Source organism: Dermacentor silvarum, chromosome 6, assembly GCF_013339745.2.
Source record: "Dermacentor silvarum isolate Dsil-2018 chromosome 6, BIME_Dsil_1.4, whole genome shotgun sequence".
NCBI classification, from domain to species: Eukaryota; Metazoa; Arthropoda; class Arachnida; order Ixodida; family Ixodidae; genus Dermacentor; species Dermacentor silvarum.
Window position 1 is genome coordinate 145,610,914 of NC_051159.1, and position 25,799 is coordinate 145,636,712.

Below are 25,799 nucleotides of genomic sequence, written 5' to 3' on the forward strand. Positions count from 1 at the left end.
GTCCCGAGCGAGGCCCGGTATCACCCTGAGGTGGGAAGGTTCCTTATAGGAGTCCAGGAACCCTCTGGCTTCGGCTGCCCTCTTGGCCCTGGCGACGAGTTGTCGTTGGTCTTCCAGGTCCCTGAGGGCGAGCTTGGCCTCCCACATTTCGAATAGGTGGTCTTCGTTTGCTTGTGGCTCTAAAATAAAAGCCTGGATTTGGCAAAAACCCTATTTTGGGCTATGTGTAGACGTTGGTAACACACTTAAGGTGGTCCATGAAACAAAGAAAGCAGAAAAACAGATATAATTAAAAAGCATAACTTTTGCCACCGAAATTTTTATCAAAGTAATTTGCCTTTTCATAGAGAAAAAAACAATTTGGAATTTGAGTCCCACCATTGCATTATTTTGGTTCGCGCTTTTCTTCACCTGATAGCATGTTGGTGGGAAGTACAAGCCAGTGTGGTGCAGATGGTGGTCTGGGCAGTGAGGAATAAAAGCCGAGATCACCAGCAGTGTGTAAAAATTTGAACCTTGAGGCATGCTTACTTAAGGTAGATCGACACTGCACACTTCCATGCTACTGGAAGTAACATATGCGGCCGCCTACGCGTGTAGTGGTAGAGCAGGCCACAAATCTATTTCATGAGCGTGAACTGGGAGCACCACGTGCACGAGACATGTTCAGTCACCGTGAAACCACTGAAAACAAACCAATAATTTAGTGATTATTGTTGATAAGGCGCTTTATTTAGCATATTTCACTAGTTCCGTGATATTTGGGGAAAATTCTGTGCAAGTAATGCTTATGTGCGTGTAATTTTTTTCTAAGTTTTTAGAGAAATTATTTTTCTCAAGCATCACAGTAAGGACAGTTGGCATGGCATGACCCTTCATTAGTTTATTATATCTTGTTACATTATAATGACATATGACTGTATGTGAATAGCTTTCATATAGGTACTGAAGGTCAAGATGATGTTGCTGTCTTAGCTGGTGGAAGCTGCTCCCGCCAAACAGCCAAGAAAATAAAATATTGTAGAGGGAGAATTGTACTTGAAAAAAAAAAAGATGTTTGAATGGGGGGGGTAATTAGGTGTTCGAACGTCGGCAAGTGCTTAAATGAGGCCTGCTTCAGCATCAGTAAATTTGTCTTCAGCGTACTTGAAACACTAGGGTTGTCCTTGATTTTTGAGCCAAATATTCTGTTTAAGCTCAGATGTGGTCACTGATGTTGAGTGTAAAACAGCGGTTAATCAGCAGGATTCATTTCCATGGGCTCTCAAAGACTTGCATTGTAGCATACTATTGCACAAGGTTTTGACACTTTTCTATATGTTATTTCAGCCATCCTCGTAGCTAGCCGGAAGCACATTGGCTCGATATACCTTGGTGTGCTTTCCTGCCTTTTTTTCAAACATTGTATTTCGTAATGCAAAGTGCATTTACTACTTATGTTGAGATGCGGGTATTGCATGAATATCATAAATTTAACGTTATCACACACAAGTACCCTTCATACTAAACATGGATTATTTTGCAGGTCCATTATACTACATATACATGGGCATGCTTGCCGTGTTCTGCACAAATGCCATCAACATTCTTGCCGGCATCAATGGTCTTGAAGCTGGCCAGTCTGCTGTCATTGCTGCCTCCATCATAATCTTTAATCTGATAGAATTGTTTGGTGAGTTCTCTTTATAATACTGTGATAAATTGTGATATACAGTAGAATCTCGGTAAACAGAAATCGCTTAGACGAATTAGCAGCCTCTAATTAGTTCGTTTTGTATTTAGGTAGTGCAAAAAAACTTTTGTTAATCGGAACCAACATTTTTCTAACTCTCTGTAGATGAACACAAAGAAGCAAACTTTAAGTAATTTTTTTCACAAAGAGGCAGAATCTGAAACACATTTCTTGTGACATCTGTCTTCTGTCCAGAAAGCTATCCCTAAAAAGGGGTGGAAAAGGCTCAATCAGGCAAATATTTGATAGCTATTGAATGCATAGCATAGCATTGCATAGCACACCTGGACAGCTCCTTGGCACCGCCACTCGCCCATAGACAACCAAAATTTTGGGTGCCTTACAGTACGTCATTTAACCCTTTGAGGGTCGAATTTTTTTGCCATATACAACCCCCCAGGGTCGATTTTTTTTTCTTGCTGATTTAAATTCTTCGAAAGAACCTATTTCGAAAAAAAAAATGGCTGTAATTTTTTTAGGTGACAGTAAAGTGACGAAAACATTGTTTGTCCTGTAAAATGCACAATGTTTATTCATGAATAAGAAGAAGCGCACTGAAAAATGGTTGTCTGCATGTCGGAAAACCAAAACAAGTAAGAAGCCTGCGTCTTATCGCCAACAAAGTGCGATAGAGCTTTTGTGTTCTCCAAAAAAGGAAATGCAAAAACGGCAGCAGCACTTGTGTAAATGCGCGCCTGGCCGGGAACAGGTGTAATTGCGCCACGGTGAGCGATAAACGATCGAGTAACAAGCGGTCACCCTTTGAGAGATTTGAAACCAGATAGCCATCAGTTTTGCACGTGCAACAAGCGGGAGCCGCCGCAGGAGAAAACCGTAAGTTGCCGCACGTGCGCGCGCCCGGATGTGCGAGCGATAGCCGACGCGCTGTTGCCATAAAAAAAAAATGGAGAGGCATTGGTGCAAGTAAAAAAATTCCACGTGTTCCCGTCGAGTGGCAGCACATGCCAAGCGAAAGAAATTGTCGAAAGAGGTGCGCTTTTTAAATGTACAAGCGATGACGTACATGTACGTCATTGACCATTTTGAAGGTGTTCGCGGAGGACGTACATGTACGTCATTGACTCTGAAAGGGTTAATAATTCGGACTCCCTCTGCACGACTGCGTGTTATTCAGCCACTGACTGGAATAGTAAAAGCTATGTTTTTGTTCTGATACGTCGGCGACACCTTGAAACGAAAACTAGCGAAGCCTAGTCAATTCAGTAGCCATCGAACACGCTCAAACCACAGGACAAACTAGCTTCTGCATTCATGTCTTTATGCTAGCACATCTAACAATGTAAAAAGGGTGTATGACATATAGTGCTGCACCTCTACACATCTTTCTCTGTAAACGGAACTCCTGTTAATTGGACCATATTTCCCCACTCCCTTGAGGCTTTGTTGAACGAGGTTCTACTGTATAAAACTTATGTTGACATTGCTGGTGTTATGAAGTTTTGCAGCATTTATGGGTGTCAACTATCTTCATTATATCTTTGAAATACTCGCCACAGTAGCTCAGGGGCTATGGCGTCACATTGTTAAGCACACAGTCACAGGTTTGATTCACGGCCACGGCAGCTGCACTTTGCTAAGGTCGGAATGCAAAAAATTCTCGTCTACCATGCTTAAGACTTAGAATAAAAAAAACCCAGGTGGTCAAAATTAATTCAGTGCCTTTCACTACAGCATCCCTCATAACATGCTCCACAGTTTTGGAATGTTAAACCCCGTAATTAAATTTTTGAAATGACGTATTCTGTATCGAGTGGTAGTTGTGAGTTCCACCATTAAGGCACACAGCATTGTTGTACAGTTCCTTGTGTTCTACTCTCTAGTAGAGGCACCCCCCAAGAAAAGGCAATACCATGTGAATTCAGAACCATAGCAGGTGGATGTGGAAGTTTTGTGACTGGTGAGCATTCTGATGACTCCGGTTTTGCCTGCTTCACCAAGAAAGTAGATGCCATCTACACATTTTAATCATGGTCACGGAACTGCCGCCAGCTATTAAAAATTTGACACTCCTTCTGTTAATTTCGGTTTCTATGTCTATTGTTAGCTACAAGAAGAAATGTAACAAAGAATACACTTGGCGAAAATGTACTCAACTGATGCACTGTGATGATAGACAATTTAGTGCATACGATAATGGCATGTCTTAGAAATCCATCTCATCGCACGTCAGAGCCAGCTTACCTGGCCTTGTGTGGTGATATGACATGCTGTCTCCATTTGAAAGCGTCTACTCTTTAACACGTTCACCGTAACATGGATCACTGGTAGGACACGGCGGTTATTCTTCATGTGCGGTTGTGCAGGCCTTTCCTGCAGTGTGCTAGCAATATCTTTGCTGGAAATTAATGGGGAGGAAAAATTGGTGTTGCTTCTCATTTCAAACTTCTTGTTACCATCTTTCTGGAGCTCGAGAAAGTTTTAAATGTGTATGACTCACTGATGCATTACAAAGCACTAGCGGAATATGACGAGTGACCTACCAGTGGGTCATCACACACAGGATTGGGGCAGAATGTGCTGCCACAGTAAACTGGCTAAAACAAATTTTTTTTTTTTTTCGCACTTTGCAATCTTATCGTGCCACAATGCTTGATGCATGTCATGGCAACCTCATGCGCTACACACTAGATTTGTTCATTAAAAGTGTCTCAACCTGTATATAGGCAATCATAGGATAAGTGCTGCTGTACCATTTTTTATGCAATTCATTGCAGTTTTGTTCATTTACTTTTAGTGTGGCACCGACATCTGTCTACACTTCCCGTTAATCTCACAACCAGTTTTTTGTCAGGCTAGAGGTTGCAACCGTTACTACTACAATACTCCTGAGTCGTGAGCACACACACGGAGTTTTACATGTGGAGGAAGGAAAAAAAACTGAGAGCATTACATCAGGCAGCGAGCATTCACAAGGAAACCTCCTCTGACACCACCCTTCCCTCTTTTTCTATCCCTTTGGTGCCCATCACTGCGTTGACTCTATGAAAATAGGCCCACTGCATACATCACTTACCATTCCTTGTCGCCCTGACAACAGCCATTTTTAGCCTTTATCTGTGTTCCATCGTTTCATTCCCCAACATTACCAATACGTGGTCCAGCCGCTTACCGTCGCCATGAGATCACACAAGTCCCATTTGCTGCCCTCACGTCACCTGTCATCCTGTTCTCTGCCGCCTTCTTACATCGTCCATGTCGCCAAGCTTAACCCTTTGACTGCTGAGGTTTTCTTTTTTTTTTGCGTACTGGTTCAGTGGACAGAAACTGTTCCTTCATTGTCGCTTTCTTCCGATGCAGAATTCATCAACAGTTTACGAATCCCTTCATCTGTCAAAGTGCAGACGGACCTGCCATACTGGTTTGCCATGGCTGTCCTCCTGAGACAGAACGACAGAGCACCAAGACGTTTGCTCCACCTGCTATTTGAAATTTTACTTACAAGATTTAACTGTTTTTACGACCGCTCTAAAGATGGTACAACCGGTACACAATGCTCATTTTTGCACAAGTTCCTTCTTGAGAGGCAGGGAATGCACTGAAAAGACAAAACGAGTACACTTGGGAGTGGCAGTCAGAGCTCTCCCAGTCTGACTAGTTGGCACTGAAGAGGTCGTATGTTACAAGTTGCTTGTCTTGTGATGATGAAAATAACGACAATCAACAGGACATTGTGTCTGCTTCTCTTGAGCCATCTTCCTTGCCTAAATCTGTAAACAGCTTGCAAATAATCATTCTCCAACTAGTAAAGTGAACCCTCTCGGACTTGGCTGACCTTGGCTGCTGCTGCTGTCGTTCCAAATATCTCACAAACAGAAGGTAAAATAATTATGTGTTCAGTGGTGGTGGTGAACTTCAGTCACCCAGCATAGCAGCCTGATGCTCCAACCATTATGCCGCAATTGCATGCGTGCTTCTCTCTTGCCAATGCCAAATAGCTCTCCGAGACAATTGGCACATGCGTCACACCGTGTAGAACATGTGATTGAGAGTATGTGCACGTGAGAGCACACACATGAATACAAGAAAACCACTTACAAAAGCTTCACTTCATATAGATTCCAGCATATGCATTGGATATGCATAATTTTTCCCATTTTGTCACCCTGTCACAATATTTTTGAGACTAAGCTTCCAAATGGCTGCCTATTGCTCCCTCCTAGTCTTTTTTTTTTTTTTCCTCCATGGTTTTGCACTGAAGTTACTTCATTTAGGCAGTTTTGCTGTAGTGGTTGCATGCATTGTGTACAGTATCCCTCATGGCTTTTTCCTTCTGGTCTCTCTGGTTGCCAGGTGACTGCTGGAAAAGCCACCTTTTTTCACTCTACCTGATGCCTCCATTTCTCTTCACCACCTTGGGTCTCCTGAAGTACAATTGGTGAGTACTAAGCCCTGTTGTTTTTGACAGAACTTTTATGCAAGGATCACAATGAAAGGTAACTCACACTGATCTCAGTAAACTGACGCAGAAGGGGTATTGCAAAGGATGCTAGCTGCTATATTTCACATTCTGATTAATTTCTCAAAAGCTTAGTGTACAATGAATGACGGAATGTGTGCAAAGTACAGACTAGTGAGGATACGGTGAGGTCAGTTAGACCTCCAGTTTATTGAGGGTTTCCGAGTCAGGGCATGGCATCTGAGAAGGAATGGAGAAGACAGTGTCTGTTTTATGGTCACACCGTACCACAGCTTTGTTTTTCTTCCTGTGTGCCTTGCATGCTCCCTGAGGTGGTGGCAATGGGTCTCCCACATAGCTCTCCCACCCAGCGCGAACTTGTATGGAGCGCAAGGAATAAAAACGCATGAACAGAGGGAAGCATAGCTACCGTGATGTTGTACCGGTCCTGCTGTGACGTGATGTTACGGAGGTTAAATCCGACCTCCACCTTGACTAGCCAGATAGCTGCGCTTCCTGGCCAAAACTCCGGGAACGGCAGTGGCTTGTGGATGTAGCGCATCACTGTGTCTTCAGGCCTGCTGCCAACGTCCAGGTCACCAATATGGTCTTGGGAAGGCATGCGATGCTCATCCATGAGGCCGCTGGAGCCTGCGTGGAGTAGTGAGTCTCATCCTCAGGGTTCAGGCGTGGCTGTACCATCAGACGACAGGTGAAAGTATGACGTCGCTTGAGTTGGTGGCGTGGGCGTGTGCAACTTGGGACACATTGCACGAGCGGTTGAGTACCGGGGCATGGTGTGGGGTACAGTGGTCTCATCTCCAGAGCCTCGCGTGCAGTGGGTGTGTTGCGCCATGTTTTGGTATCAGTGCCATTATGACTAGCACGTGCGCGGTTTGGTAGCTTGTCTGGTGGTGTGTGTTGTCTGCTGAAGGCTTGAAAAGGTGCTCTGTGGAAACCACAGGAGGAGTTCTCAGCCATGCAGAAAGAACTGACGTCGTTCTCAGGGGCAGGAGCAAAAGAGCCCGCTTACGAAACTGCATTCAGATTTTGTCGTTGAATGTTCAGCGTGTCTTGTAGGTCGGAGGTCTTCAGAATTGGCGGAGAGGCAGCACGCCGGACGAATTCAAGTCAGTGTTGCACGCATGGCGTCACATCAGCAGGCACTGTATGTGCCTGGATAAGGCGTGTCACGGGGAAGAATGCGACCGGGGAACGAAAAGGAGCTGTCGGAAAGCCAGTAGGAGGACCTTAAGGTGGTTGAGGTGAAAACTGCGAGGAGTGATTGCAGCATAAGAGGTATTCGACGTGGCTAGCTGAGACGGAGCCGTTTTGTGAGATCAACGTAGTAATTGTGCGGATGGGGGCAAAGGGAGATTGCAGAGCTGGGTGCAGTAGAGCTAGCTTGACAGTCCTCAGCATGTCATAAGCGTGTGGCCATGGAGGCGGCACATCATAAAGCAGAGCAGGAGGAAGTATGCGGAGGAAAACTAAAATAAAAGACGGCAGAAAAGTGCGGGATTGTAAAAGGAAGGAATTAAGATGGCACGGGAAATGCTGTCCTGACAGTATACACAGAATTTGTGACATGTGAATAATTCGAAAAGACTATTTCGAGTATATGTACATGGTCGGCAGTTCTGTATGTCTTTTAGACATTCCAAGTGTATGGAGTTCGTGTGGAGGTGATGGGGTCGACCAGAGTTCTCTGGTGGCTGTGGCTGAGATGGGCGTTGCAGATGGGTGTTGCAAGGTGTCATGGCACAAAGTGCGCGAAGGAGGCAGACGCGCATGCTCAAGGTGACATACAGTTGTGTCGTCAACGTTGGTTTGCCTGCACTTTTTTTTAGTCCTGTTCTTCGGCACACACCAACATGCACTCATGTGACTTAATACACAGCATGATGTAGTATTAGCAGTGACTTTTATGGAGGGAAGTGGATTGGAGGAGGATTTCCTGTATCTCAAAAAATGATGCTCCTGGACTTTGCTCCCGCAATTGTGCTTGGACATTATTTTTTCATATAAAAAAATCTGAGCAAAACTGATTTGGGAGGAAGTTTTTTAAAGGGTTCTATGACACCTTGTGAATGCCAGTACATCAACAGCGTTTCTTGAACGTCACTTAACCTAATACGTTTTATCGCCACACAAATAAATATTTTTTAAGAGGTAGCTTTAGCTCAACCCACCATGGTGGCTTAGCGGCTATGGTGTTGCGCTGCTAAGCACGAGGTCGTGGGATCAAACCCCGGTCGTCACGGCCGCATTTCGATAGGGGCGAAATGCAAGAACACTTGTGCCCTATGCATTTGGGGGAACGTTAAGGATCCCCCGGTGGCCAAAATTAATCCGGAGTCCTCCATTATGGGGTGCTTCATAATCAAATCATGGTTTTGGCACATAAAACCCTAGAATTTAGTTCATTTCAACTCGGGGCCAACTTCGATGCCACCTATTCAAATATATGTAAAATGCAGAAATGCTTTTATGAGACAACCCCTGGGCCGATTTGAATGAAGTTTGTTCCAATTGAGAGAGAAAGGTTAAATTCTAGTGAATGTTGCAAGCGGAATTTTGATTTAGAGCATGGGATCTCTTACATGGTTCTTAAAAATAGGTAAGTTTAAAAAAAATATCATCATGAAGTTTACTATTCCGTAGCTTTGCAACAAAGACAGATACCGCAGTTCCGTAAACTGCACTTGTTAGAGCATATAATGCAGACAAATTCAGCATATAAATTTGCAGCCCACATAATTTTGTTGCAGTGTTGATATTTGCGTTGCAAAAGTCCTACTCGCATTTCAGTGGCATATTTTAGAGCCATGTACAGTGTAGACCACTTATAACGTAACCGCTTATAGTGCAGGACCGCATATAGTGCGGTCTTTTCAGACTCCCGTTAATTTTCCCATAGCACTCCATGTATACACATATCGCTTACAGTGCAGTTGCGCGAAACGAAATACCGGTTACAGTGCGGCTGCCTGGGAGTACGGAAGTCAGCGGAGACGGCGAACTCTCCCCTCAAACGGGCGCCCCAAGAAGTGCTTGAGGAAGAAAGAGAGACGAAGTGGAGGAGAAGGGCATGTGGTGCGAACGAACAGCCAGTGAGGCTGAAACCAGAATCTTGAGTGCGAGTCCTGAAATATCACGGCGCGCATAGCGAGCGAGGGCCACGAAACTGCCAACGCCGGCCAACGCTCGCTTCACGATAACGGCAGTAAACGAAACTTCAGGGAGCGGGCGGCGCCGGCACAGCGTGGCGAAGGGCACACGCGGAGACCGTGGAATGTGAGGGAGGAGGGCGGCAGGGAAGCGGATTTCGCCTCGGCAACTCCGCCGCTTCGGCGGCTCCCCTCGCCCTCCCTTGTAGCTCCCTCACTTTCGACGCGGCGCCAGCTCCCCGAAGTTTCGTTTTCTGCCGTTATCGGGAAGCGGCGTTTGCCGGCGCGGACAGTTTCGTTGGCGGGCCTGGGACAAGCGCCGCTGCTTCCCTCTGCCCCGTAGCCGCACCATGCAAGGTCAACACGTGACTAGAAAGTACAGGAAGCATATAAGAGAAAGAAGGGTTCACTGCCATTTTCTACGCGTGGCTACGGTAGCGTGGCTGAGACGTCGGCGCGTACACGCATGTTCCGGCGCAACGCAGTATCGGCGACCTTGCCATGTGAGAGAGGGTGAAATTTCCGCCGCGTTTTTTTTTTTTTTTTTTTTTTTTTTTTTCGCGTGCGACATTGAGGGGTCTCTCCTAAGCTTTTACTCTATGGCGGTGCCTGGAGCAATATCAGTCAGAGGCGCCGCCGCGTGATTTGGTTCGAATTAACGAGATCTGACTGTAAATTGAATGCAAACGTTGTAGCCGCATTCCTCGACTGTCGCATGCGCGTGGCGGCTCGGTGCACATGTTTTGCATATGTGCGGGCCTTAAAAATTGTTGCTTTGGTTATAGTGCGGTACCGCTTATAGTGCGGATATTCGCAACTCCAGTGACTTACATTAGAAGCGGTCTACACTGTATAATACATCAATTTTGTCTGCTTTAGATCTACTATTTGCAGCAGTTTATAGAATTGTGATATCGTTTTTCATTGCAGAACTACAAAATTGTTAACTTTATAGTTTAATTTTCTGAAAATGTGCAGTTCTTCAGAAATTTTTATTAATGAAAACTGGCCTATATCAAAATTTGGCTTCCAAAAGTCACTAGACCTTAACTATTTCTTTTAAATGCAACAAACCTCATCAATATTGGTGCAGTGGTTGCCAAGGAAAACTATTTTTCTGTTTTTATGTATTTAAATAGGAGTCCCTGAGCTAAAGCTTCCTCTAAAGTGAAGTCATTATACAATTACTTGGTTCATATGTCACAATAATGTTTACTCACATGATATAGTACAGCAAGCACAGGCCTTGTCATCTTTGCTCAAAATTTAACAAACCAAAAGTGATGCTGTTCACATTTGGCACTACCTCATGGCTTAGTGCAAGCCCTTGAGTTTTCATAAGAAATTGTTATATCGTGTTATATATTTTAATCGAAACTGACTTAGTAAAGTCACCCGCCGCCGCGGTGGCTCAGTCAGCCAAGGTGTTGCGCTGCTGAGCACGAGATCGCGGGATCAAAGCCTGGCCGCGGTGGCCGCTATTCGAAGGAGGCGAAATGCAAAAACGCCCGTGTGCTTGCGTTGTAGTGCATGTTAAAGAACCTCAGGTGGTCAGAATTAATCCGGAGCTTTCCACTGCGGCATGCTTCATAATCAGAACTGGTTTTGGCACGTAAAACCCCAGAAAGAAGACTTAGTAAAGTCCATTGCGTAATCAAGGAGTACAGGAGGCATACGTGAATATCTTGGCAAATATCTACAAAGATTCCACAGCTACCTTGGTTCTCCACAAGAAAAGTAGAAAGTTGCCTATCAAGAAAGGGGTCAGGCAAGGAGACGAAATCTCTAGAATGCTATTCACGGCATGCTTAGAAGTATTCAATCCAATATACTGGGAAGGCTTAGGATTGAGGATCACCTGCAAATATCTCAGCAGCCTTCGGTTTGCAGATGACATTGTCCTATTCAGCAACAATGGGGACAAATTACAGCAAATGATTGAGGACCTTAACCAAGAAAGTGTAAGAGTGGGGTTGAAGATTAATATGCAGAAGACAAACATAGTGTTCAATAGCCTGGCTAGGGAACAAGAATTCAGGATTGCCAGTCAGCCTATAGAGTCTGTAAAGGTGTACGTTTTTCTAGGTCAGTTACTCACAGGGGACCCTGATCATGCGAAGGAAATTTTCTGAAAAATAAAAATGGGTTGGAGTGTACAATCATTGCATTATATCGGTGCTAACATATGGGGCAGAAACTTGAGGTTAACAAAGAAGGTCGAGAACAAGTTAAGGACCGCACAAAGAGCACTGGAATGAAAAATGTTAGGCGTGACGTTAAGAGACAGGAAGAAAGCAGTGTGGATCAGAGAGCAAATAGGCATAGTGGATATTCTAGTTGACATGGAGCTGGGCAGGCCATGTAATGCGTAGGGTAGATAACCGGTGAACCATTAGAGTTACAGAATGGGTGCCAAGAGAAGGGAAATGCAGTCGAGGACGGCAAAAAACTAGATCGGGCGATGAAATTAGAAAATTTGCAGGTGGAAATTGGAATTGGCTTGCGCAGGATAGGGGTAATTGGAGATCGCAGGAAGAGGCCTTCGTCCTGCAGTGAGGCTGATGATGATGATGACTTAGTAAAGATGATCTGCTGTAGATATCTCAGTTCAGTCACATCAGCTGGATTACTTATCAGCACTCCATCGGGCTGATAAGTTCTAACTTGAACATAAATGCATTTTGCCACAGATTTTGAGGTATTTGTTGTAACTGGTGCTAAGCACAGTATTTCTGCTAATTAATATTACTTCATTACTGCTGAACTTCAGTTCTGCAGTTGGGACATCTGCTATAGCATGATTAATTAAAAGTTTATTAGTTAAATTTTGTTAATTTTCATATTCACTAAATTCCAACGTGCACTTCTTTTTTCTAGAAACGCGTACTAAAATATGACATGCGTGTTAGACTTGAGTACAAATCAAAAATGCGTATTTACTAAAATTTTATGTTATCCAATCAAATCCATACATCATGACAGCTGTAGAAGCTCTGCCTTGTGCCTACTCCATGAGTTTGTCAGGCTGGCATATTCTGCAATGCAAGAAATTCAATATTTGAAATGCCGTAGATGGTACTGAATATGAGATGCTGTGAGCCTTTGATATTGATAAGGCCTCTGAAAGCCACAATGAATGATGCTCGGTCCACTGTAGCTGGGATGCAATCTTTCTGAACATATGAACATTACTGTCTTTCTTTCCATGAAAAACTGGTACGTTGGCAATAAACAGCATTGTGTTTATTATTTCTGGCCATGAAATTCATGTACATGTTTATGTGGAGCGTGCATTAAAATAGAGTAAATGCAGTAGGTAATATTATTCTGCAATTTATCTTTCACAGTGGTTATTCACAGGCTGGAATGCCAGGCTGCATTCCATAACTACTACCCCTATGAATTGGAAACTTATTAAACTTTCTAGATTTTACAATAGATAAACATGTCTGTTGCTAAAAATAGTTTTGAATATGCTAGGCTGAAAGAAGCGATGAAAAATAATGTGCATACACCGCCATGAAGGAAAGAAAATGAATGAAGTTCTAACACAGGCTGATAGGTCCGACATCTTCAAGGAACACGAAGAAGAGATGTGATATTTCACATCTGGCCAGTCTACCACTGTGCCTGCACTGAGACAATTATCTTTAATTAGCTGGGTCACATGGGCAGTTTTCAGTGGCTATTCGAAATTCTCACACTCTGTCGGCTTGAAGGAGTTGTATGGCTGCTATACAGCAAACTCAACAGCCTGCCACTCCGAACACAATGGCAGCAATGGAGCTGCACAAAGAAGTCCAGCAAGTGGAGATGGCGAAAAAATATGTTCACTGGCGGTGTACGTAGAGCAGAAGAAAGAAATCCAAATATAAGAATTCTATGAAAATTCAACAAGTAGCCACCTAATGGTCGAGGTACACTGTGTAGCCCTGCACACTCAACTTTGGGTGGCCCATTATATGGCAGGTGTCTTGATGCAATGCCTGCTCTGCAGCACAGCAGAGGAAGAGTCCATAGCGCACATTGTCACAGAATGTCTAGGCGTCCGCCTGCCCACCAAGACCACCACGTTGCCAATGGTACTATGATTTGCGTACGAAGGTAACATGAACGGTGCAGGATAGTGTACTCTAGCTGCGGACACACAAGCAGCAGCCGAAGTCAGCGGCGTAGTCGACACAACAAAGTGTCGGCTTGATGACTGGTGGAGACATGGAGCACTATGACGCAGCTGGGACTGGAAGCAAAAGGGAAAAACAGGAATGTTAGTTTAACTCCTTGTTTTGTAACACTTTAGGAAGAGCAACCTTTTTTTTTTAAGTTATGGCTCTGCCATGGTCTAGATCCTTTGGTGCCCCGTTATGAAGGGCACAGCTGCCAGTATTGTGTTGTGATGGCGTGGGACTGGCATTTCTTTTTGCTCCAAGAAAAGAAACTATCTTTACAGAGTAAACAGTTTCTTGATGTCCTTTTTCATCAAATGCATTAGTTACCGCTTTCCACACTCGATACGCCGTTGACGAGGGTGCCCACGTCTGCTGCTCTAAGGCCTTTGCGATTTTGATATAGTTCCGCACAACTCCATCGACTCGATAGACTATTGACTCGATGGCCATTGTGGCAGCCTGGCAGTGCCTACTTCGCCTTGAATCGATAGGCTATCGTTTCAAAGACCTTTGGAATGCCCGTGGGACATTAGTATTAAATTCTTGGGATGCTGAGCACAACAAGGTCGCGGGATCGAATCCCGGCCACGGCGGCCACATTTCGATGGGGGCGAAATGCGAAAACACCCGTGCACTTAGATTTAGGTCACGTTAAAGAACCCCAGGTGGTCCTAATATCCGGAGTCCCCCACTACAGCGTGCCTCATAATCAGATCGTGGTTTTAGCGCATAAAACCCCATAATTTTTTTTTTAGGAAAAGTTTCCCCAAGACAGTGTGCAGTATCGCACACACATTGGCGTGGGGCTTTACCACTAGCCTTCCCGCTGTCTCAAACAAATGCAGTGACAGCACCTGGCCAAGTAGATAACCTACACATCCTACACCATCCATGTGGTAGGCATCTATATTCCATTTCATACTTGGCAAGCAATGCTATGGAAGCGACACAAATAGCTTGGTCACAGAAGTCTCACTCCATGCATTCCATAGTGCAGTTATTTATGGTTTTCAATGCTTTCTACAGAATAATTACAAGAAGTACTCAAATGTAGGTGAAGACGTTTTTTTTTTTAATATATGAAAGTTGGGGGTCGACTTGGGTTTTAAGGATGTGGTTTGGGCACCACCACCAGACACTTAACAACACGTCATGGTAACAATATTTCAAGCATATATTGCAGTAAAGCCTCCAAGATATGGCGGCGCATCGCCCAATTTTGGAGGCCATGATTGCAGCTGATGGTTTTGTGTAAGCCATTTTGTTTAAACATAGCATCTTGTCTTTTTAAGTGGCCATGTTTGCATGCATCATACTGTTTAACCTCGTGAAACGCTACTGATCATGATGCCACTGCACTGTGGTTTTTAAATGAGAAAACATTCTGCTAGAAGAAAAAAATGCAGCAGATCCAACAAGTCGGCATCTATATATTGCTCTCTGACACAGGCTGACAGGTCACAACATAAGTGCATAAAGAGTCGAAACATAAGTGCACGCACGAATGTGCACACGCGCACACACACACACACATAAATTGTAACGAGCCTTTTGTTAAGCAGAGTTGCTGACTATTAGCGAGTACGACGGATTCCTTCAACGCATCATGGTATCAGAGGCAGCATGCACATACGTACGTAGCGCAATTCGAATCCATTCTATCCACAAGAATCATTTACTTCCTCCTTACCATGCAGCTGCGAATGCGCAAGGGCGAGCTTTTTGGGTTTTCAGGTTCTATTTTTTTCTTTTCCCCACACATCCAGTGCCGCGAAGGCGAGCACCGTATGGTGGTGCTGCAAGGAACCCACTGTGATTGGTTGGCATATTTGACAAGGCAACAGCCGAGCTGCAGGCACGGTCACGGAACTTGGCGAGGTCCGCAAAGAAAAGCTTTGCTTTTAAAAATGCCAGACGTCAAAGCACGTGCAGCATGAGTTCCATTCTGATGAGGAGAATTTGCATTGATAGCAGAAAAATTGGAATGCAAGGTCAAGGATGTTGATGAAAACGGCGAGTGAACATTACACATGCTTGCAATGAGCATTTGCAAACCTTAAAATGCGTGTTCTTTTCACGTATAATGCTTCTTTTTATTTTAATTTTATTTTCTGACCCTCCAAATTTTGGAGTTCGGCCTACATTTGAGTAAATATGGGACTTCATACCTTACAACTACAATTTTTAGGATGTAAGCTTACATCAAATTATGTATTATAGTTGGGCACCTTTGTGCTTCTTGTGTGTGACATACTGTGTGTTCATTTCAAGTGCAAGCACTACCTTGTTGCTGCTTGTCGCAGAAACATGTCTTGACTCTTTGGTGATAAATGGGTCCTAATCTGCAACACCTTCCATGTAATAAATACATCTTATTTTGCAACATAAAAGTAGGAGACTTAATGTTAGGTCGAATAAACGATGTCTGCCTTTATAGTTTCTCTTGCTTACATAGCATTGCCTGCTATGTATGAAACTAAGTATATACATGTGCCTACTGCTGAGCTAGCATTTCCCGAAATACTTCATTCCAGCACTCTTTTTTGTTCATATTAAGCATTCCATCTGCTGCAGAAGGCTTACATAACATATTAAGCAGTTATGCACTTTGTGGAAATAATTGCAGTAACCTAACTCAAACATTTCAATTCAAATCGACCTCCAGGTTTGTTGTCTTTATTTATCCAAAGTATTTTACTACAAACAGCAATTATGGGCCTGTAAATGTACTGATCATGTTTGTTTGTTTGTTTGTTTGTTGTTTGTTTGTTGTTTGTTGTGCTTTTGTTCAGGCGTAGCATGATGCACCGAAAATTTTGCAGTTCCCATGTACTGTGGGAATGCTATGTGTTAATGTTAATCAATGGTTTGTGAAGCATTTTTAGATAGTTTGTTATAGTTTGTGGTAGGTAGCCTTGTTTGGACTTCTGTAAAATGTTGCCATATTGCATAACATGTAGTGTAAGGCAAGCAATTGTGTATGTGACAGTGCAAAGGTGACAACATGACAATGCGAAAGTGACAGCATGACAATGACGATGACGACAATGTCAATGGCATGACAACTGTTTTATTGTACTGTGGCAAAGAAACATTAAAACCTGTGCTGAGATAATGTAACAATTTTGTGCCAATGCCATTCCCTTTTGGGCTTCATCAATGGCTAGAGCGGCGCTCCACCCTGCGTTATCAGTGGGATCAGCTGGCCGGGAACAGTGGATGGTAAGAGTGGCATAGAATCGCGCGGGAGGAATGGCAACATTATATTGGCTCTGGCCTGACCTCGGAAGATAGTGCAATGGGTAAACTGGGCTGATCTCTTAGGCAGTGCAAATGTCACTTAGCATTCCAAAGAGCCAGCAGCCCCAAGGGAAGAATGTGAGGAACTGGCACTCTCTCTCTCTTGATTAACGAATTATTGCTCAAGTGGAAGATAAAGTGGACATGCGGCAAGTTATCTTTTCGTCCACTTTAATTTCCCCTTTACCTAATTTTTTTCTACATTTCCATTAAACATAATAGTTCATTTGCCCCTACGCTTTGTCTGGCTTTATTGTCTGCTTCTTTCTCATCGGCGCATGTCACAGAGGGGCTGCTAGCTTTGAGCTTCATAGGCTCAAAAGTGTGGGCATGAGGGAGCCGAGCGATGAATGCATGCCCAGTTACAATGGCAACTAGGACATCAGTGCAGTTTGCTCTTTGTTTTGCCGCATTCCGATTGTGTGCTCTTGGCTCTTAGCACGTGCAGAATGCAGTCACATTTTCCAGATACAATGTAGTCAAATTTTCCAGAGAGTGAACTGTCCCACAGTTCTTGCTCTGTGGTGTGAACTGAGATGTGTCAGGTTGTTGACATGCACAATGGATACTCGAAGCTGTCCAATGTTGGCTATAAAAAAGCATTGCCTGTGAAGTTTCAGTGAAAGGATTGCAAACAAGCTCACACAAGAGAATGTGATGGGTCGTGTTTAGGTATTCTATGGGTCTGACTGAAGTACATGAGTCCCATATCTCTGTGTTGCTCACATAAGCTGTGGTGGCTTGGTAGTGTGTAGAAGGAACCCGCTATGACAGTGCTGTTTCCTTTGCTGCAGGTACCCATCGCAAGTCTTTGTTGGTGACACATTCTGCTACTTTGCCGGCATGACCTTTGCCGTGGTGGGCATCCTGGGCCACTTCAGCAAGACCATGCTGCTGTTCTTTCTCCCACAAGTGTTCAACTTCCTGTACAGTGTGCCGCAGCTCTTTCACCTGATTCCATGCCCAAGACATAGGCTTCCCAGGTACCACTGCCATTTTGGCCTCTTGCTTTGAACAATGAGTGAGGCATCAACATTGCTTAGCTTCAGCATGTGGCAGTTCATTGCAAGTTACATATACGATCTGCAACTGACAGTAACCGTGTAGTTCATCACTGTTGCTGAAGAGTCTATGCCTTTTTTGTTTAAATTTGTGAGCTCTCCTAGGTGCATAGAGCAGTATACATAGTTGTGACCATGTGCCATACAGTGTTTATTCATTCTAGTTCACATGCAGATGCATGTACACACATATACATTTTAGTACTTGATGGTTTGAGGGAAGGGGTGGTAGATGTAGTGCCCACTATAGCTTCAAGTCATACGGCTGAAAAGCCAGCATTAACTGTTTTTATTGCTGTCACGTGCAGATTCTGTGCAGAGGAAGATAAAATGGAAGCAAGCACAGTGCGGTTCCGGGTGTCCTCACTTAATCCTTTGGGGCGACTGGTGCTCCACCTCTATCGAACTTTAGGTCTGGTGCAATGCAAGCCAGTTCACGAGAAAGACAGTGACGAGGTGGACTGCAGCAACTTCACGCTCATCAATCTTGTGCTTGTGTGGGGTGGCAAACGGCACGAGCAGTCGGTCACCACTGTGCTCCTCGCTATCCAGGTATCTTAACTGGCAGCTTATCTCAAACACGAAATAGTAAATTATGCTTTCGTTATTTCAGTCTTTCTTGCTGTTCAAATGAGAGCAGCCAGTATTTGGAAGCAAATAGAATCTACATGCATGTGTGTTTGCGACAGTTATGACATTGGACCTCTTCGATTTTCGAATTTCTGGCAGCCCACGGGCAGCCAGACGGCAGCCAGCTAGTTCCGGTCCTGATAGAAAGTCACGTGAGACAACCCGAAGCTGCCCAAAGTATGCAAAATTTAACACTTGGACAGCTGGCCGCGGGATAAATGTAAACATGCTACCTGTGTGGCAGCGGCCGGCGTGCGCTCGGCTTAGTCGGCCAATCTATGCGCTGCCAGCTTGAAAATATATGATTGCAGTCGGAGATATGATCACTTTCTCAAGATTTCGCAGGACTTGGCACAGGACGTGCACTGGGCACCTCACTTTGCAAAGCGCAACAAACAGCTTCCGACACGTCTGACGCCAAGACGCGAAATCGCATGTAAGTGATGAGTGTATCACTGAAAGCGATCACTCGAGGATGCCTGCTCGCAGCGATCACGTCACCCACCAGTGGCATTGATGAGTTGGCTTTTTGTCATCATTTCACAAGACACGAAAAAGCGGGATATCGGGTGTGTCTTATACGCATAAAATTTCGTGCTGACCTGCTTGGGCTTCAATTTCAGAAAGTTCGTTATGGCTGATGGTGCTTCTCTTCTGCCCATGTGCTGAAGGAGCTGGGGCCGCGGCTGGCACATAAAAATGCACGCTGCCTGTGACAAGCGAAAAGTTTCGCACGAAAAACCATATTGGTCAGTCATAACAGCAGTAAGCTAATGTATGTGTGGCTACTCAACCAGTACATTCCTTTAACATCATGGCCTAGTTAGATCGCATCAGTTTCAAGCTGCCACCCAAATATACGACGGAGAGACTGACCAAACACTGGCTAGCTGCGACGCCTTCGCTAACTGCAGAAAAAGGAGATATTACCGGTATACGCGAGAGGTGTGAAAAGGGGTACCACCAAAGAAGGATGAACCGAAATGGCACCGCAATGTGGGAATGAGCGTCTACAACTTGTGCGGAACACGATGCAGATAGCATGCACGTATGAGAGTGTGGTGTGCTGTTCACAGCCGGAACAAGCCTTCATGGGACACAGATAAACACACAAAAAAAGCTTCAAATGGTTCGTCGCCGCTCGTATCGCACTGCCGTGAAAGACGGGAAGGTGCGTTAGAACCTTAGAATATAACGCTAGAAGTAATGCAATCAGAAGGTGACCATAGCCAGTTGGCTGAGTGAGGTAAAATTCCTCAAGCACCCGCGTTGCAATACGTCAAGTCCCCACAAAAATGGCGGCGAGTGCTTATCGCCTCTTTTTGCCGTCTGCTAGCCAGAGAACTTCCAGAGAACAGCCAGACCAAAATCATCTTGGCTGGCTCTGGCAGCCCACGTGTAGCCAAAACCTTCCAGCCCAAGTAAAACAAATGCGCAGCGGAAGTGTGTCGCGCTGTGGGCCGAGCAGCCCGAGAAAAACTAAGGCGCTCTGGCTGGCTATGGCAGCCTGTGGGTAGCCAGAGGTGGAAAATCGAAGAGGCCCATTGTGACTACGATCAAAGCAATAACTGAAGTATGTGTACTGTACCCTAATGATCTAACATGACCCCACAAAGTCCAAACAGCAGGTAATCTTCCACATAAAACAGAAAAGCGTGCTTTTGTTATTAGCAATCTCCAACGTATCGAAAACACTATTTTTCAGAACTGTGAGGTCCTTGGCCCAATGCAAGCAGCGCAGCCCTTATAACCAGTGCCGCTTTAGTCTTTCTACAAGCCACTGGGCTGGACGCACGGCTTTAGTGATGCCACAACGTTGTAAACTTGTATATACACACCTCCTCCTCTTATCATCATCGTCATCATTCATTAACTCTTTTCCTCCCCGTCCCTTTTCCCCAGTGTAGAGTAGCAGTCCAGAGCAAGTTACAGCTCAGGCCGACCTCTCTGCCTTTCTGTAAATAAAATTTTCTCTCTCTCTCTTAACCATCAGACCAGCTTCCCCTTGGCAGCAAAGGCACCCCGCAAGGTTCAGTTATCTCTCCCATGCTTTTTAACTTAGTCATGATTGGCCTTGCCCAGCAACTACAACGAGTCGACAATATCAACCATACCATCTACGCCGATGACATCACCATCTGGGCGTACCGAGGCAGCGATGGTCAAGTGGAGTCAGCCCTCCAAATGGCGATTGACACGGTTGAAGCCTATCTCCAAGGGACCGGACTGCGCTGTTCGCCGGCTAAATCGGAGCTTCTTCTCTACAAGCCCATTCAGCGGGGACGCCCTCCAAAACACCAATCTGAGCACCGACCCTGTGACTCTATCACCTTACGCCTTCAAGATGGCAGTCCTATACCACACGTCCCTAGTATCCGGGTTCTCGGTCTCACCATCTCTACCAACGGCTCCAATGCCTTGGCTCTCAACAAGATCTGCGCCCAATCTCAAAACACCCTACGGCTTCTTAAACGCATCTCCAACCGACGAGGGGGACTCAAAGAAGAAAGCCTTCTCCGCCTTGTGCAGTCCTTTGTCATATGCCACATCACCTACGTTGCTGCGCACCTCAACTGGTACCGGGCTGAGCAAAACAAGCTCGACACCCTCATACGAGGGGTCTACAAGCAAGCACTTGGCCTCCCACATTACACCAGTACTGAACTCTTCAACCAACTAGGAGTTCACAACACCCTTGCCGAACTCATTGAAGCACAATAACACTCTCAGCTTGAACGGCTCACCCTTACTGAAACGGGACGCTTTATTCTATCTACGCTTGGCTTTACTTACCATCAGCAACAGGGCCCCAAACAATCGATCCCGACTGACTTCTGTAGCTGGATCCACACAGACCCTATTCCTAGAAATATGCACCCGGAATATAACAGGGCCCGGCGCCAAGCTCGGGCCGGAGCAATCATAAAAGCCCTTGCTCGTGTATCTGGCGTTACATTTGTTGATGCAGCCCAATATTTCCATGGCACATGATTTGTGGCCGTCGCCACACATGATGGAGTCCTACACCACACCTCCAGTGTCACTACCCCCACTGCCGAAATGGCTGAAGAAGTGGCCATCGCCCTGGCCACTCTAGATCCCACCTGTCACACCATCGTGTGTGACTCTCGCTCAGCCGTCACTAACTTCAGCAAAGGCCGTATTTCTCCTCAAGCTCTTCGTATCCTCCGCCAGGCACCACACTCTAAAGAAAGCATGATCTCCCTGACATGGATCCAGGCCCACGCGGGCACTGTCCACCCCCACCTCCCCAACCTCAACGAGGTCACCCACTCCATTGCGCGAGGACTAGTCAACCGCACCGGAGACACTGGAGACGAGTTGGACACCAGGGACAATCTGACTACTTATAACGATCTCGTTAAGGCATTTTACCTTAGTCACCGAACCTTCCCCCCACCTCACCCCAAGTTCAGCCGGGCGCAGGCTACCACCCTGCGTCTGCTACAAACAAATATGTACCCTTCATCCGCCCACCTCCACCTTATATTCCCTGAAGTTTACAATACCCCCAACTGCCGGTGCTGTGGCACTCACCCGGCTACGCTTCCGCATATGCTGTCGGAGTGCCCAGCACAGTACACACACATTAACACCACGACCCTCTCGTCGAGGTTGCGTGAGGCTCTGCGGAAGACTAAATTAGACTATTTTAGAAATACCTTGCTGCAAGACGTTCTTCAATGCATTCAGTAGAAGCTGAGTTATTGGCAATCAAACATACCATTCGTGGAGCTTCTGATCCTTCAATGATTTCCTCTGCGAAGGCTACAACTGAGCAGGGAGCGCCCTCAACGCACCGCATACTGAATGTCACCGTGGCGCACAGTTCAAATTTGATTTCAGATGTTCATGTAGATGCCACTATTTCTGATTTTGGCAGCTGTGACATGCCAAACACCGTTGACCTTAGAGAATTGCAGTGCGCTCAGCCTGTGGACTCATCGTGGCACCCTGCGGTGGCTGCAGGTATCTATGCTACGTAGTAGACTGCAGCTACATGCAACTGCAGTGTCTGCTTTGTGCACGACAGGGCTAGAGTTTCTTGCGCACTCACTCTCATATGCGCCTGTCTGGCCCCGCTACGTGGTGTGGACCGGCTTCGTCCTGCACCAGCTTGACCTACAGATAGTAGCCACATCCAACTTGTGCATTTTGAAGCTCTATCAATAGCTCATGACGAAGAAAAGCCTGCCAAGGCATCTAACCAGGACCAGCCAGGAGTGAGGGCGCGCTGGCAAGCGTGCGTGTGGTCTGACCTGAAGTTTTGCGTGGTTCGAGGCTAGTTGAGTGTTCAAGACTAGTCGAAATTAGCAAGACCTGACAGCTACGACACGTAAGCAGGGTGGCCAAAGTTTAATTCCTACGCGGAATTAACTACGTGGGAACAGACGATAGTCGGCTTCTTCTGGAAGTACGTAATTATTGTCGAAATTCTAAAGCAGATTTTCACTTACTTCAGCCTGTTTATTAAAGTGCGTCGATAAATATACGCATTAACAGTGGCAAGAAGCGCACTGATCCAATCACCCTTTTTGATTGATGTGAACTATTGGCCAATAGCAGCCACCTATGGGAATCTGCTATATTACAAAATAAAGCGTCCAGAAAACGTGAGGAGCAGGCTGAGTGAGAGAAAGGTGACATCGCGCTTCGCTTGCAAGATGTACGCGCCACGCATGACTACAACATTTGGCTGAGATGTTCATAGCAGCATATGCTATCTGCAGACTGTGTTTTTTCACCAAGCCGAGAGGTGGTTCAGGGCCCCTTTTACAAAATTTCTGTAGTTTATGTGCCAGCAGTTTCAAACGGCTGTTAGCAGAGAATAGTGAATAAGATAGACTGAGTGAAAGCAAAAACCATCAATGTTGAATAATTGGAGCACGCTTTGCAGATGCAGGTGTACATGTCACTTTGATATAATACTTATTATTCCAAGTCCACATTAATGATTTCATCTTTCCACACTCACACTCTTACCATTTTACCGTCTTTATTGTCTCTGGAATTCTTGGAGAAAATTGGTTTATTTAAAACACACAGTGTTAAAAATTTGCCGTAGCACACGCTTGTGGCTACAGACACTCGCTGTCAAAATGCTGACACGAGGAAATGCGGCAGCAGCAGTGAGTGATGCACTTAGCATGTGTTTCGATTGGTTGCATTAACTCTTTCTGGTCCAATGATTCCTGTACTAGTCATAATGTTTTGCAGTAAATATCCGACATGGAGAAAAACAAACAACAGAACTATTTTCAGCAATGTGAGTGTCAGCAATGCTAATTACATAGTTTGTAAACTTTGTGCCACAAATAAATATGGCTCTCCCTGAAATTTCACAAATGTCCATGCATTGCATCACACTGAGGTTCGCTCTATTTCCAGAGCCTGTTTCCTGATGCATATAACCTGCCTTGGGTGTCACAAAAATGGTCTTTAAATATCTATGGCGATATTTCGAACCATAATGGTTGTGAAATAAGTAGTCCGACGAACCACATGCTGCTTACAACACATTGTGTGTTTGTCAGTTCCTGAGAAAAAGTCGCAGTTCCGCCTGAAAGGCGAAGCATCGATTGCAATAGCAAATTAGCAGAGAGCCATACGAATTAAGGATAGTACTTTTGTCGGCCGTATCAACTTGTAAACGTTCGCTTGTTAACTAAATTAACAAGCATCGTGTCAGCGCACACAGCAAACACGAACACATCACACTCGATGACTGCGGACACTCGCTGTCAAAACGCTGGCATGGGGAACCACGGCAGCAGCAGCGAGCGAAGTGACCTTCGTGTGGTCTATCGTTTCAATGCAAACTGAGCACTGGGAACGCACAGCACGCACAAAGCTACGGGCTGCCGCCGCACCTACACTGTGCCCCCAATGCAGATCGCTCTCAAGATACAGCCGCGCAACTGCACGCAGCCACCACATATGCGGTTGCAGCCGAAGTAAAACGCCGCCCTCCCCTCCCTCCCGGTGCCTCGCAACATTGGGTGCCTTGCGCGCAACGGAAAACGGCGCACATTCTGCCCGCTTTCCTCCCTTTTGCATGAGTGAAATTGAGCTGCAATCACCGGGTCACCCTCGCACGCTCTCACTCTCACATACAGCATACGGCGACGATTTTATCGCCTTTGGACTTTATATGGAACCTCACAGCGACGGCAATGTCGATGGCAGAAATGCGCCTGGAGTGTCCATATAATTGCTATCGCAATAAATACATTTGATTCATTGCCAGAGTCTCCAGTGTAAATACTTCCCCTTGACTTTTTTCGTTCAGATGTCCATGAAGTTGAATTTTCACTTCATTAAAGAAATTCGGATGAGATATAACTAATAAACTGTTGTGCTTTTGAGGAATTGGGGCTTCAGCCAGTATAGCAACTAGCTACCCACTAAGGAAAAAATGAGTCTCAGGTTGGAGCCTATATTGTGAAGAGGGGACTTGTCTTTATCAGGCACTTTGTGGGTGAAGCTCACTTAAGTCGGCTATATTGAAGGTGGAACAGCCCATCGCATTCATGACACGCGCCCACGAAAGCATAGACAACCAAGGCCCTCCCATAAGGGCCATCTGGACACGCCTCTAATGCTAAGGGCAACTGGGGCTTTATTTTGTGTTACAAATCAATCGCTCCAGCCTGAGGCTTCGCTTGTGCAAACACTGTTTATCACCTCAAATCTCTATCTTTCTGTGAACATACTGTCTTGGTGAGATAGACATTTTGTGTCACTTAGTCCTTTATGAGACCAACCCTTATTGACCAGTGTTTCTGTATTGTAAAGTATTTGAAATCTTTGTGTAGTCCCCAACAGCGGGTCGCAATATTCCCTACACCTAACTGTTTTTTATTATGTTCTCTTTTTTAGGTTTCTTCCAGCGTGGTGGCATTTGGCATTCGATATGGCCTGGCAAGGCTCTTTTATGACTTCTAGTCCACCTCCATGTTTCAATAATTTTTGTTTTCCTCCAGTTTTTGGATAATAAATCGTTGTGTTTTCGCGCACTGTGTGCTACCTGTGCCTTTGTTTGAGTCATGTTGCTTTGTTGAAACCCTTACTTTAGTATTTGTTAGTTAGTGACAGCTGCCGTTAAAGGATTACATTATCTTCAGTTAGATATGTTACCGTTAAAAGACATAGTCCTTCAGTCTTAGCTGAGACAGGCTTTCAACCTTGAATCTCTCTGGACACAAGTTTTGACATAGAATTCTTACTTTCTTGTATACTACTTCCTTTGGGAGCTCCACTTTTGCTGCCATTTGAAAAATGTAATTTAGAGGCTACAGC

The 25,799-nt window shown here is 45.2% G+C and overlaps 1 protein-coding gene across 2 annotated transcripts in view; it reads left to right on the top strand.

The window, feature by feature from the left end:
- Window positions 1–25,516, top strand: part of LOC119456151 (UDP-N-acetylglucosamine--dolichyl-phosphate N-acetylglucosaminephosphotransferase-like) — a 32,675-nt gene extending 7,159 nt beyond the window's left edge. For both annotated transcript variants that reach the window (XM_037717769.2, XM_049669566.1), the window contains exons 4-8: window positions 1,526–1,672; window positions 6,044–6,128; window positions 17,583–17,771; window positions 18,158–18,401; window positions 25,380–25,516. In XM_037717769.2, the coding sequence (XP_037573697.1) occupies window positions 1,526–1,672; window positions 6,044–6,128; window positions 17,583–17,771; window positions 18,158–18,401; window positions 25,380–25,445 (731 nt within the window). In that variant the 3' untranslated portion in view covers window positions 25,446–25,516. The remainder of the gene's footprint in view (window positions 1–1,525; window positions 1,673–6,043; window positions 6,129–17,582; window positions 17,772–18,157; window positions 18,402–25,379) is intronic.
- The last annotated feature ends 283 nt before the right edge of the window (window positions 25,517–25,799 follow it).